This window comes from Phodopus roborovskii, unplaced genomic scaffold (assembly GCF_943737965.1).
Source record: "Phodopus roborovskii unplaced genomic scaffold, PHOROB, whole genome shotgun sequence".
Taxonomy (NCBI): domain Eukaryota; kingdom Metazoa; phylum Chordata; class Mammalia; order Rodentia; family Cricetidae; genus Phodopus; species Phodopus roborovskii.
This window is the reverse complement of record NW_026126407.1, coordinates 24,739,306-24,753,617: the sequence shown is the minus strand read 5'-3', so window position 1 is coordinate 24,753,617 and position 14,312 is coordinate 24,739,306. Positions and strand designations below refer to the sequence as shown.

At 44.1% G+C, this 14,312-nt stretch overlaps 1 protein-coding gene across 1 annotated transcript in view; it reads right to left on the bottom strand.

Moving 5' to 3' along the window:
- The window catches only part of LOC127219265 (glycine receptor subunit alpha-1-like), a 39,149-nt gene that overhangs the window by 6,108 nt on the left and 18,729 nt on the right, over positions 1-14,312 (bottom strand). Inside the window, exon 2 of the mRNA XM_051180645.1 lies at positions 1,079-1,206. Within this exon, the coding sequence (XP_051036602.1) occupies positions 1,079-1,206 (128 nt within the window). The remainder of the gene's footprint in view (positions 1-1,078; positions 1,207-14,312) is intronic.

The following is a 14,312-nucleotide window of genomic DNA, read 5'->3' as shown; positions in this document are numbered from 1 at the left end:
CCCAATGGGACTATGAATGCAGAGAACTTTGTCTAACTGCCTGGATCAGCATGTGTACTTTGGCAGTGATGGACCCTGAACATGTTTTGTTTGAATTTACATGATTTAGAAATTAGGAATTTCTTGTAGGGCTCAGTTTTGGGTCTTCATGGACTATTGGTTCATCTGGCCATGTGGGGCCCACATTCCCACCTACATGCTGGGGGCATCTTCATTTACAGGATCCCGTAACTCTTTTTATCCACTGTCTCTACCTGGGAGTGTCTGACCTTTGGCTGGGAGGACCCATCCTGAATGTGGGCAGCCCCATGCCATGGGCTTCCATCCTTGACTGAACAAAGAGGAGAAAGGGAGATGAACCCCAGAGACCAGCCCTGCTGCAGGGTCTTCACCGCCAAATGGACTGTGTCTTTCCAGACTGTGAGCCAAAACAACCCTTCCTTCCTCAGGTTGCTTTGTGTCTCAACAAGAAGGGAAATCAGAACTCTCTCCCAGCTTCAGTAGGCATGTGAAATAGTGAGTCTCATTTAGATGAGGAACTTGCAGAATTGTTTACTAGCCTCCTACAGCTGGATTTGAGGAGGACAAATGGAAGTGGTGCTCCTTGGGTCAAGGCTGGGGTGGACCCAGTTCTCACCCATGTCTTCTTCTCAGAGCTCCTGGTGGAAACCTAAAACCCCAAGAACCCTGCCTCATGACTGTACATGCAGCCACGCTTGCATTGCAGAAATGTGAAAACTGAGACCCAGACAAAGGGAGTGGCTTGTCCCAGCTCATAGAGGAAGCTGGTGCTTCAGCCAAAATTTGACCCACATTCCTTGTTTTACTGCCTATGACACTAGATATAGTAAAATAGACCTTAATTCACTTACTGACTCCCAGAAAGCAGATATACTATTGAACTGAATTCTCTGAGGCTCTGTCTGGACTTGGGAAAAGAGATTGCATTGATTAGCAATGTCTGCCTTGGGCGAAGAAGGAAATGTGTGTGTGTGTGTGTGTGTGTGTGTGTGGGGTCACAGCCTGTGCATACCATGGGAGAACATTTCCTGTGATTCTGAAAGAAATGTTTTCCTACCTTTAAAGTTGGGCCTGATCCTGGCATCATACCCAGAAGTTCTCCCCATGAGCTTATCCAGGAAGTCTGAGGGTGACATAGGCTTGGGTGCAGAGCGGGCAGCTTCAGCCTCCTTGGAAGCAGCAAGGCTAAGAAGAGAGAGAGAAACACAAGGTTGATGGTGGCTCTTCTCCATACTCTGATCAGACACCAGCCTTGTCTATCCATGTGAGACCCTGGGAGTGCTTTGAGTTTGAGCTGGTCATTAAGATGGTCTTTAATAGGAAGACACAGGCCATACTGTTTACGCAGCTCCAGTGGAAGCCAGCCTGGAGCCTGGCAGACAGCCAGTGTCTGACAGCTTGAGAACTCTTGGGCTCCTCACGGTGTCTGCAGTCATGAGTCATCACAGTGACTGCTGGGTCTCCTTGGGAGAGGAGGCCAAGGGGTTGGGTCTGTGTCTCCCTTGAGGAGGAGTGTGAGGGGTCAGTCTGGCTGGCTCAGCTCTGCTTTGGGTACCTGTGCTCTCACAGGTACATGGGCAGTGAAAGGATCTCAGAGGTAACACAACCATTTCCTTTCAAGTTCTCCTCAGAATCCTCCATTGTAAAAACAAACAAATAGATGAATAAAAGTTGCTACAGTCAAGTGCGTATGGAAATACAAATTCAACCACTGACCTTTTACAGGCTTATATACTTATGCACATAGGTGCCTACATTACAAAACAAGTGTTTTAGAAATCCGCCATTAGAAACTGGAGGTGGTTCTCTTCTGTAATCTCAGTACTCCAGAGGTTGAGGCAAAAGGATTGCTGAAGTTTGAAGCCATCCTATGTTACATAGTAAACACTACCCTCCCCCCCATCAAATAAAAAATTTGACTTCATGGATGTTTTTCTTGCTGAGCACTTCTCTTTTTCTTAGCCCTGTGCTTAAAGTCTATACCAAAATATCTTCAGTAACTTACAGCACTGCTTATAAAAAGGGAGCAGGGTAGGCAAAGTTGAGGCATGGTAGTGGAAGCTTGGAAACCAAGTGTCTGGTGGTGCTCCAAGGTATTGCTGTTAGGTCTCTTTTCCCTAATAAGGTAGATTAGTAATGTCTAAGCAAAGTCCCAAATGTGCCCAGATTTCAATACGAGTCACAGTTGGAGGCCTAAGGGTTGAAGAGCAATCATTTGGGTTGCTTTGGGTCCCTAAGAGACCTGAAGTCTACAGCTATGCTCAGATAGAGGAATCCATGTGCTGTCCTGACAGAAGCATGTGGGTCTTCAAAAATGGGGTGTGTGTGTACATACTTGTGAGCACACACTCATGATAGCCCTGTGTACCCCAAGGGTCCATACTGAACTTGACTCATTCTGTGCTTGTCTTCTTTCTTGAACCTTTGTCTTCATTGATGGGGACTGACCCCTGGGATCCGGTACACATTAGGTAGGCATTCCATCACTGACCGATTCATGACTTTCCCTCGCCCAACTCCTTCTCTATTGGCATCCTTGCTAATTGTCTAATGATCTGCTGTAATGGCTAGTGTTCATCTCTGTACTTCACCATGTCAGGGCATGTCCCTTTTCCTTCATGTCCTGCTGCAGCCCAAGTTTACCCACTGAATTCCAGGCCGCTGCTTCCTTTCCAACTCTACCACTATCCATGCTACCTAGGACTCCCAGTCAGTGTCTCCTGTGTCCCCATCTTCTCTCCCTCACTCACCATGTCCTGTTAAGCCATGAGACAGCTGTTATACATTTATTTACAGGGTTGTGTTTCTTGTCTCAGCTTCCTGTATGACAGGATCCCAGATGTACATTACACTGACTTTAAACATTTTTAATTACATCTATCTATCTACCTATCTATCTATCTATGGCATGTGTGTATGTATGTGAATACATATATGCATGATAGTCTGAGGACAACTCGAAGGAATATATATATATATATATATATATATATATATATATATATATATTTATGTCCACCTTGTGGGTCCTGGGGATCAAACTCAGGCTATCACTCCTGATGGCAAAGCACCTTTACCCAGTGAACCACTTGCTAGTCTCAACTGTTTGTTTTTGAAGCTGTATCTGTTTATATCCAAGGGCAAAGATCATATAATTTTCTTTTATTTATTCCCTATTCTATAATACCCCAAGTGTCTCAAACTTAATTGGTGTTCAGCCATTGTGTGATGACTGAATGATGAGTGAGACATTTATTAATTAATCAAATATACCTGCTAATAGGAAGTGTTTGTAAATATTGGTACATGGGTTAACAATTTAAAAATAATTAAACCATTATACACAGTAATAAAAACACAGACACAGTCTGGTGTTTCTTAGGAGATTTGTAAGGTATGTTGGGATTTCCTGGATATCCTTGCTCAGGCTCTGAAAATGCCCTATTTAGATCTCAAGGAGCTGTACTGGACTGATGAAGGACATAGCCATTGTATGTGGCTACTGGTGCAGCTGGGGTCCTGTGATGGGATGATCTTCTGCAAATATTGTTGGTAGTGTCATGTATCCCAAAGGAGGGCATGTAACAGCTGTGCACAGAGACTAGAGTGTGAATATGGAGCAGATAATGTGTCAGAGATTGTTGTGTGCAAACATGAGAGTGCCTGTATCTGTGTCAGGTCAAGGTCATTTATAATTGAGTGGGGTGCAGTGTGTTCAGGGATGGGTAAATGTTGACAACTATTTATGTATTTACTATACAAGTTTGTTTTGCTGTGCATTGTAACATAGAGTGTAGCAATGGCTCCCATTGGTGCTGCCTGTATCATCCCAGTAGGGAGAGGAAAGAACTGAGGGAGAGCCACAGAGGAACACTGCTTGCTCCCATGTCTTGCTCAGTTTGCTTTCTTATATACTCCAGGACCATGGCCTGGGGGGGGGGCACAGCCTATCATGCACTGGACCTTCCATATCAATCATTAAACAAGGATCATCCCATAGGTTTGCTTACAGGCCAATCTGTCGGAGGCAATACCTCAAGTGGGATTCTCTCTTACTGAGTGATTCTAGGTTGGGTCAAGTTGACAATGAAACCTAACCAGGATAAGGACCATATCAGTCACTACAATGTAAAGGGAGAGCTTTATACACCGGCACCTCTGCTGCTTGCCAGTGTCCACAGTCTGAGGTTGTCCTCACCAATCAGGGAAGAGCTGTGTTGGAAGCATTATAGATACACTCAGACTTAGCAATGACTGTCTCGGAGGCGATGAGAGCAGCTGAGAGAAAACTGATTCAATAATGATTCAAGCTGGGGATGGTGGCACGTCCCTACAGCCTCAGGACTTGAGTGGATGAGGCAGGGGGTTTGTTACAAGTTTGGGTCCAGTTTGGGATACTCAGTGAGATCCCTTCTGAAAAAAAAAAAAAAAAGAATGGGGCTAGAGCTGGCTCAATAGTTAAAGCATTTTACTGCTCTATCAGAGAATCCAAGTTCAGATAGTAACACCCACATCAGGTGGCTCACAACTGCCTGTAACTCCAGCTCCTAGGGATCCAACACCCTCTCCTGGCCTCTGTGGACACACTGGACACAAGTACAAGTGAAATAAATCTTGAAAATATGCTTCCCCACAGAAAAAAATTAGACGCAAGCAAACAAACCAACAAACATTAAATTCAACATTATTGTGTATGTTCAACAACAGCATCCAAATCTCCAAGTCTTCCTAATATTCCTCAGAAACAAAGGTTCCATCTTGATGCCAAAGTGGCCATTTCCCTGCATCTGACAATTCTCATCCATTCTCCCTCTGTTTGGACAGTGCAATTTGCATAGGATTATTTTAAGCCTCTTCCCTATCTTCAATGGATCTGTGCTCTGGGCATCTGTGGACAATAAACTCACTGCATTTGGAGTCATTGCCCCTGGGGGCTTTACAGATGCTGAATGAGTCTGGAAATGAGGCACCTGGCCACTTATAAGTACTAGGAAGCAAGGTAAATTACTTCACTTAAAAAATTATTTTAGATTTTGTGTATGTGTGCATATCTCTCTCTCTCTCTCTCTCTCTGTGTGTGTGTGTGTGTGTGAGAGAGAGAGAGAGAGAGAAAGAGAGAGAGAGAGAGAGACAGAGCGCTTCTGTAAGGCAAAAGAAACAATCAACAAGACAAAATAGCAGCCCACAGAATGGGAAAAGATCTTCACCAACCCCACATCTGACAGAGGGCTTATTTCCAAAATATATAAAGAACTCAAGAAGCTAGTCACCAAAGCACCAAATAATCCAATTAAAAAGTGGGGTACAGAACTAAATAGAGAATTCTCAATAGAGGAATCTAAAATGACTGAAAGACCATTAAGAAAGACCCTTAGCCATCAGGGAAATGAAAATCAAAACAACTCTGAGATAACCATCTTACTCTGGTCAGAATGGCTAAAATGAAAAACACCAATGACAGTTTATGCTGGCGAGGATGTGGAGAAAGGAGTACACTCCCCCACTGCTGGTGGGAGTGCAAATTCATACAGCCACTTTAGAAATCAGTATGGTGGTTCCTCAGAAAAATGGGAATCAGTCTACCACAAGATCTAGCAATTCTCCTCTTAGGCATATACCCAAAAGGTACACATTCATGCAACAAAGACATCTGTTCAACTATGTTCATAGAAGCATTATTTGTAATAGCAAGAACCTGGAAGCAACCTAGGTACCCCTCAACTGAAGAATGGATAAAGACAATGTGGTACATTTACACATTGGAGTACTACTCAGTGGGGAAAAAAAACAATGGAATCTTGAAATTTGAAGGAAAATATGGATTTGCCTTCATATATGGATTTTAGACATAGAGCAAAGGGTCAACAGCCTACAATCCACACCGCCAAAGAAGCGAGGAAACAAGGAGGACCCCAAGAGAGACATATATGGTCCCCCAGAGAGGGAAAAGGGACAAGATCCCCCAAGCAAATTGGGAGCAGTGAGGGAGAGGGAGTTAGGAGAAAGAGATGGGGAGAAGAGGAGGGGAGAGAAGAACATGAGGGAGCAGGAAGATTGAGTCGGGGGAAGAATAGAGGAGAGCAAGAAAAAGAGATACCATAATAGAGGGAGCCATTATAGGTTTAAAGAGAAATCTGGCACTAGGGAAATATCCAGAGACCTACAAGGATGACCCCAACTAACAATCTAAGCAATAGTGGAGAGCCACCTTAAATGCCCTTCCTGATAAAGAGATTGATGACTACCTTATATGCCATCCTAGAGCCTTCATCCAGTAGCTAATGGAAACAGATGCAGACACCCACAGCTAAACACTGAACTGAACTCCTGGAATCCAGTTGCAGGGAGGCAGAAGGGCAGGGAGGCAGATGAGCAAAGGGGGTCAAGACCAGGCTGGAGAAACCCACAGAGACAGCTGACCTGAACAAGGGGGAGCTCATGAACCCCTGTCTGATAGCTGGGAAACCAGCATAGTACTGACCCAGACTCCCTGAACGTAGGTCTCAGTTAGGAGGCCTGGGCAGTCTATAGGATCTCTGGCAGTGGAACCAGGATGTATCCCCTGGTGCATGAAAGGACTTCCCCATGGAGAGTTATTCCCTTAGCCTAGAGACAAAAGAGAGAGCCTAGGCCATACTCCAAATGTCTTGACAGACTTTAATGATCTTTCCTGGAAGGCCTCACTGTCCCTGGGGAGTGGATAGGGGTGTCAGTGGGGGCATGGGAAAATGGGAGGGAGAGGGAACTTGGATCAGTATGTAAAATAAGAAAAACTACACAATAATAATAATAATAATAATTTTTTTAAAGAGGAGAGTCCAAGGGTAGAAGCATTTGAGGGTGATTAATGGCTGTTATTAAGAGATTGGCTAATGTAGAGGAGTGGTTCTTAACCTTCCTAATGCTGGACCCTTTAATACAGTTCCTTGTGTTGTGGTGACCCCAACTATAAAATTACTTTGTTGCTACAACATAACTGTGATTTTGCTACTGGATCGTAATAAAAATATCTGTGTTTTCTGATGGTCTTAGATGACCCTTGTTAAAGGCAGTTTGACCTGAGGGGTCATGACCCACTGGTTGAGAACCACTTTTGTAGAGGTTGGACACTCAATGAAGTTGTGGGAGTGGGGACAGGCAAGAGGGAGTGTGGGTGGGATGACATTTGTGCTCAAACTCCTAGGCTGGTGTGGGGCTGCCTTGAAGACACTGGGGGAAAAGTGTGGGCAGGAGGATCAGCTTACTTAAAGTCTAGAGGGAACTTGGGAAGCAGAAAGAATTTTAGTGTGTGTGTTTGTGTGTGTGTGTGTGTGTGTGTGTGTGAGAGAGAGAGAGAGAGAGAGAGAGAGAGAGCAAATGAGCACAGTGGCAGGAGGGTAAGAGATGAGGGTGGAACACAGCACAGGTTTGAGTTGTGTGGTCATGTCTTTATGGTGGCTCTAAAGTCAAGGGAAGTGGGGGCTGGGCCTATGACTCAGTGGGTAAAGTGCTTGGTATGCAAGGATGAGGACCTGAGTTTGAATTCCTAGAACTTGTGGAAATCAGGGCACATAAGCCAGGCATGGTGGTGCATACCTTTGATCTCAGCACTTGGGAGGCAGAGGCAGACGGCTCTCTATGAGTTGGAAGCCAGCTTTGTCTACCTTCAGGTTTATTAATACATATCCACTATATGCATCAGGTGTGTGCAAATAAAAATGTCGATGCCAAACAGAATAACTCTCCATATGGATCTCCATCAGTTCCTGGCACAAAGCAATGGCCCTTTGTCATCAAATGGAATGGTCGTTGCCTACTGTTTATTTTCGTGTGTGTGTGTGTGTGTGTGTGTGTGTGTGTGTGTGTGGTGCATGTGCTCATGTGCCCATGTATACATGCAAACCCAGCATTGATGTCATCCTCAATAGCTCTGCACTTGTTCTTTTGAGACAGGGTCTCTCACTAGTGAACTTAGAGCTCACTAATGAGGCCACAGGGATCTTCCTGTCTCCAACTACCCAGGGATTATAGGTGTATATTTCAACTCTCAGCTTTTTAGTGTGGCTTCTGGGGATTGAACTCAGGCTTGCAATGCAAACACTTTGCCCACTGAACCATCTCTTCAGCTTGCCCTCTGGCTATTGATTGTTCAAAGGACAGGACTGGTATAGCTTTTAGTAGAGGAAGTTGCCATCTGGCTTAGATGGCACCATCAGACCTCTGTGGTAGTCTGGAAGAGGAAGGCAGTATTTGGATGATCAGAGACTCTGAGGTTTTAGCCATTTGAACCTCTGTGCACTTTTAGAAAGACCCAACAGACATCTGCCACTGAACAAGCTGTGCTTTGAATGAAGGGTATGGCAGATGGTAGGGAGGTGCTGTCTTCTGAGCTCTGGGGAAGAGGTGCCTCAGCCAAGCTGGTGTTCTTGACTTGATGGACTGGACTCATTTCTGTCCCTAACAGGTTTGGAGGTTGTCATAAGCAAGGGTATGGCTGGTCACCCCCAGCTTCTCCTGAGTTGCATCATCAAGTCAACATCTGGCTTCCCCTGGCCAGCTGTGCAATTCTGATTTTATTTGATTGCAGTAAGGGGCTTAATCTGGTGGGGGAGAGCCTGACATTTTATTACTTCCATTTCATGATCTGCTAAGCAGTTCCAGAGAGTAGAATGCCACAGCCATGTGCATTAAGTTTCTCTCCCTGGGATCTTAGGGAACAAGATGCCCTTGCTGTATCCTGATTTCCATGGTTGCATGTGGGAAAGAAGTATACATATTTCAATGTGATTCTTTTCTGCTATTGAGATAAAAGTCTATGCCCAGGGAGCTGCAAAGAACCTCGGAATTTTTCTGGTTCTGATTATGGTCTCTGTTGTCAATTCTTGTTTGGTGAGCTCAATAGCATTCCCTAGCCTTCCATCCACCAACTCTCTTTCTTTCCATGTTTGCACAGAGAAGGGCCAGCGCAGAATGGTTCAATGAAAGGACTAGAAAAATTTAAGGAGGCTCTCTCCTTATCAGGGCTGTGGAAGTTCCAGGCTTTGACTGGCAGGGACCTCAGAAAGAAAGCACCTCACTTGCTCACCTCACTGTCATGCTGGCATCTTGTAGGTATACTCAGGCCATCATTTCTTGTCCATTGTCAAGTATATTCAGCTGAAGAGAGTTTGTCTGTCTCTTTCTTTCCATCTGATTTTCAAAAAGCTTTCCTTGGGGGCAGGAAACATCATGAGCTGAACACTGACTGTAACCAACATGCACCCTGGATATACTATATCTTATTTTGTAGAAAAGTCCTTTCCATTTTACACAGAAGGAAGCTGAGGCTTAAGCATGTGACTTGATCAGCCCAGCTTGAGGCCTTCCACTGGGGACTTGCTAAACAATGTTCATGCTTTTCTTTATTCTCAGTTCCTCCCACTTTACAGGTATGTGTCAAAGCTTGGGTCAGGGAGGTCCTTATTCTTTGGTGGTTGGAGGCCAACCCTAAGCTCCATAGCCTTCCTTCCCTTAGAACAGGAACAATTGGTTCTTGTGCAGAAGGACTCAGCATAATCTCTAGGTTCATGGCTGTAATTCCGGTACTTGGGAGACTGAGGCAGGAAGATTGCTATGAATTTGGGGCTTTATTGTGGGTTTGAGGCCATCTGGGTGACAGAGAGAGACCCTATCTTAAACTAATCAACCAACCCATTCCTAAATTCTGGCCCTGGTGTCTTCAATCAGACCATTGGGAAGATTCTTTGTGTGTGTTTGTGTGCACATGTATGTACATGTAGAGGCCAGAGGTCAATGTTGTGTGTCTTATTCAATTGCTTTCCACCTTATTTTTGAGACAGGGTCTCTCACTGAATTTGGAGCTCATTACTTTGCCTAGACTGACTTGATTCTTCTGTTTCTGCCTCCCTGTCACTGGGGTTACAAGGGTGTGCCATAGCACCTGGGTTTTTCTCATGGGTGCTGTGAGTCAAATTCAGACTTTCGTGGCAAGTACATTACCAACAAGTCATCTCTCCAGTCCAAGTTCTCTGGGAGGATCCAGGACAATGAAGTAGAAACCATTCCATTTTGTTTCTGGAATATTCCTGAATAATCTATGGAATGACAGGGCAGCTTGCCATGGTCAAACCCATGTCATACATAGGCCCACATTCCTGATACCTTATGTCACTAATCAGAATTCTACATCAACTACTTTTCTTGTCTCCGACTCTCTCTGTGTATCTCACTGGATGGGAGTGGGGTTTCATACCAGGTGGGGTGGGTGGTAAGTGCTCCTGGATGAGACAGGGACAAGGGGATTCAGGAAACTCTTTAGAGGCTTTTGTGTTGGGGGACAGGTCTGTGGCGTTGCTGTAGCTGAGTCCAAGCTCTTAGCAGGCCTGGTATCATCAGCATGCATGCCACGAGTCAGCCTCAGCCGGGAGAGCGGACAGCTCTTATTACCTTCAGTGCGGCTTTCTGTTTAATCAGATAAATCTCACTGGAGAGATGTGTGTGTGCAGAGAATGGAGCTCAGGGATTCTGAACAGAAAGTTTAGGGAAAAGAGATTGAACAGACGAGTAGGGATTGGTCATTTGAGGTCACAGGTGGAAGAATATAAACATAGAGGACAAATAGGACTGAAATGGTGATGTGTGTTGGAGAGCTTGGGATGGTGGTGGCTCCTATTCACTAGGCACTTTGCATATATTACCATATTCAGTCTCCTTAATGACCCCACAAAGATGACATCATCACCCCATTTTACTGATGCAGAAGCTGATACATTCTCTTTCAGACATTCAGCCAAGATTGCACCTCTAGTGAACAGCAAGCCTAGGAGCCCAGCCACCTCTTTTGTCCACACTGTGACATCCACACTTCTGAAGACAGTGGCTGCTCTTTCATGTTAAGGTTTCCTCAACTCTTTGGAATTGTAGGTGAGAACCTCATGCACTTGGCATTGAAAAACACGGTTTGGGAACAATATGGACAACATTCTTGACCCATGACCACCTTAGATCCCCATAACAACCCCATAGCAGCATCACCAGCAAAGAGGCTTGTTTATGGCCCTAGATAGTAGGGCTGTAAGACATCGGGGGTCCCTGGATCTGATGTGGGACATTTGCTTGAAGATTTGCTCATTCTCAAAAGGCATAGATGAAATCTTTCTTTATTACTTATGAAATAATCTCTATCAACACTTGTCTCAAGGAAATCAGCGGTGGTGGACATGGCAGTGGGGTTGGAATTCACAGTAATCCCATCAATTTGGTATGTGGAGATAAGAAGATTGTGAGTTCAAGGCCAGCAGGAGCTACAGAGTGAGAGCTTTTCTCAAAATGCCAAGGACCAGGCATGGAGTTCACTATAAGAGGGCCTGTCTGACATATGCAGAAAAGAAAAAGGATCAAAAAAATCTTCCCCTTATCCCTTGCTGTTTGTTTTATCCCCTTCTGTCCAGTTCACACATTGTTAAGGCTCTGTTGTCTTTACGAACTCTAGCTCTTGAGTGATGAGAAGGCCCAGTGTGTGTGAGTGTGTGTGTGTGTGTGTGTTTTTTTAAATCAATGTTGTGGAAACAAATGTTAATTTCTCAGATTAGTCAAGGGTTTTCTTTATTAGGCACTTCAAGTTAATAACCATCAAATTTGAGATAGTGTTAAGTTCATTAGTTCATTTATTTACTTACTAAAATTTACTTACTAAAAAATAATTACAAATACTTATTACATGTCTGAATAGTCCGTGTTGGAGCAGAGTTTAAAAACAATATCTGCTAGTCCTTCTTGAGTGGCTATAAAATATCAGACATGAAATTAATTATATTCTGGCTGGAGAGATGACTCAGGGAGTAGAAGTATTTGCTGTACTGGAGTGAGAATCCACATGAAGCATGGTTGCACTCATCTGTGACATGAGTGCCCCTGTCACAGGATGTGAGGCAGAGACAGGAGACTCCCTGGAAGCATGTGGGCCAGTTGGTTTGGTACATAAAGTAACAAATCAGAAAGAGATTGTCTCAAACAAGGTAGAAGGCAAGGACCAACACTTGAGGTTGTCCCCTGACCTTCACACATGCTCTGTGGCAAGTCACACACTAGAACAATCCCAACACACACACACACACACACACACACACACACACACAACTAATAGCATCATATGTGCTGTTCACTCTCTTATACAGCTAAGAATGAGGAAGCTCGGGGATCCTAGAGTTTTAGTATTCTACCCAGCTCCTCTCTCTTACCTGTATCGGTAACCGATTTGTGTCAGCCAGTGTATCCCAAACTAGTAGGTGGAAATCTGAATATCTGTCACAACCCCTCCAAGTTTCAAAGAACTTTGTGGAAGTGGAAGTCCAGCATGCATGAGATGTTGGGTTCAATCCCCAACACACACACACACACACACACACACACACACACACACACTCATACACACTAGTTGAAGACAATTTAATACACTACAAATAAAAGCTAGTTTTGTAGCAGAATATGCTTTCTTTTTCCTATTGCTTCTCTTTCTAATCCTCTAGAACTATGAAAACCAATGTGTATTGTTTAAGTATGAAGCTCAGGGATTAAAATTTTTTTTTTTTTTAAATTTAAATGGAAACAAGCTTGTTTTACATGTCAATCCCAGTCCCTGTACCTTCCTGTCCTTCCCCTTCCCCCTCACCAACCCCCCTCCCATGCCCTTTCTATTCCCCAGGGAGGGTGAGGCCTTCCATGGAGAGTCTTCAAAGTCTGTCATATCATTTGGAGCAGGGCCTAGGCCTCTCCCATGTGTCTATGTGGAATGGGCTCCCAAAGTCCATTCATACATTAGGGATAAATACTGATCCATTATTAGAGGCCCCATAGACTGCCCAGTCTTCCTAACTAACACCCACATTCAGGGGCTCTGGGTTGGTCCTATGCTGGTTTCCCAGGTATCAGACTGGGGTCTATGAGCTCCCCCTTGTTCAGGTCAGCAGTTTCTATGGTTTTCTCCAGCCTGGTCTTGACCCCTTTGCTCATCACTCCTCTTTCTAGCTCAGGGTATTTTGTTGTAGCAGTATAAGGTGACTAACACACTGTAGGTAGATCATGATCTCCCCCCAGCCCCCATGTGTGTGGTGTGTATACTTGCTGTTAACTGGGGTGGGGTGGATTTTTATAGAACAAGTAATTGTTTTTTAATTCACATTATCAATATTAGAGTACTCCTATGTCGTCAGTGTTAAATAGCTTTCATTGACTCAGAGCTGGCTGCTCTGGGCTCTGTGATGGTGAAGCAAGGAGGACCTTCTAGAAATTTCTGAAAGCTTTTCTGTGCTCTACACTGGAATCTACTAGGGCAACTCATACTCTCATCTATAAGTATCATTCATCCCTCGGGTGATTATTCTGCCACACCCTTAGTAATTTCTCTGTAGTAAATTAATAGCCTTGCATTAGCATTTTGACAAAAAGGGTTAGTATCTAATGGTAAGAGGGCAGTCATTGTACCCACACAGATGGATGCTATCCAGTGGCAAAATGTCTAGCCACTAGCTGGCTGCTGGCCTTCAGACAAGAGCTATGCAACACTCTAAAACACAACATTTTCTTCCAACTATGGAGGCAGTAGATGCACATTGGAAAAGTACAATGAGGATTCGGTAGAGATGAAACTCACCAGCATCCTGTCACTTGGATCATATCAGGAATCCTTTTGATCTTTTGATAAAATACTGATAAATTTCTTCTAGTTTCTTCTTCTTCTTTTTTTTTCTTTTTTCCAAACAGGGTTTCTCTGTATAACAGTCCTGGCTGTCCTGGAACTCACTTTGTAGACTAGGCTGACCTTGAACTTACAACAGAGACCTACTCGTCTGCCTCTGTCTTAGGTAGTTTTGTTTCTGGGGTTTTCACAGAGGATTCTGAATGAGCATTTTTTCTCATTATTACATTTTTAGAAATATGGTTTTAAATGACAGCACATGCCACTGTGTGTTTGTCTTTGTCTTCACTCAGAGGCCCTTCTGTGGATGGGCATGGACAGTGGTTTCCAGGGCCATACCATTTTGTAAAGCAGCTCCATTTTGGATAAATTGAGGTAATTCCTGTGGCTATCCTAATTATTTAGTTTTCATGCTAGAGAAAGTTGTTTCTCTAGATTCTTGTCTCCCTTGGCCTGTGGATTCCCAGTAATGGTAAGTCAGGAAAGATGCCTGTCAATCATCTGACAGTCTTTAACTGACTTCTCATTGGTTAACCTTGGCAATGTCTGACTGTGGCCTAAAAAGAGGAGAGTTCAACCTACCCCCTCCCCTTTTCTCTAAAGTATACATACGTGA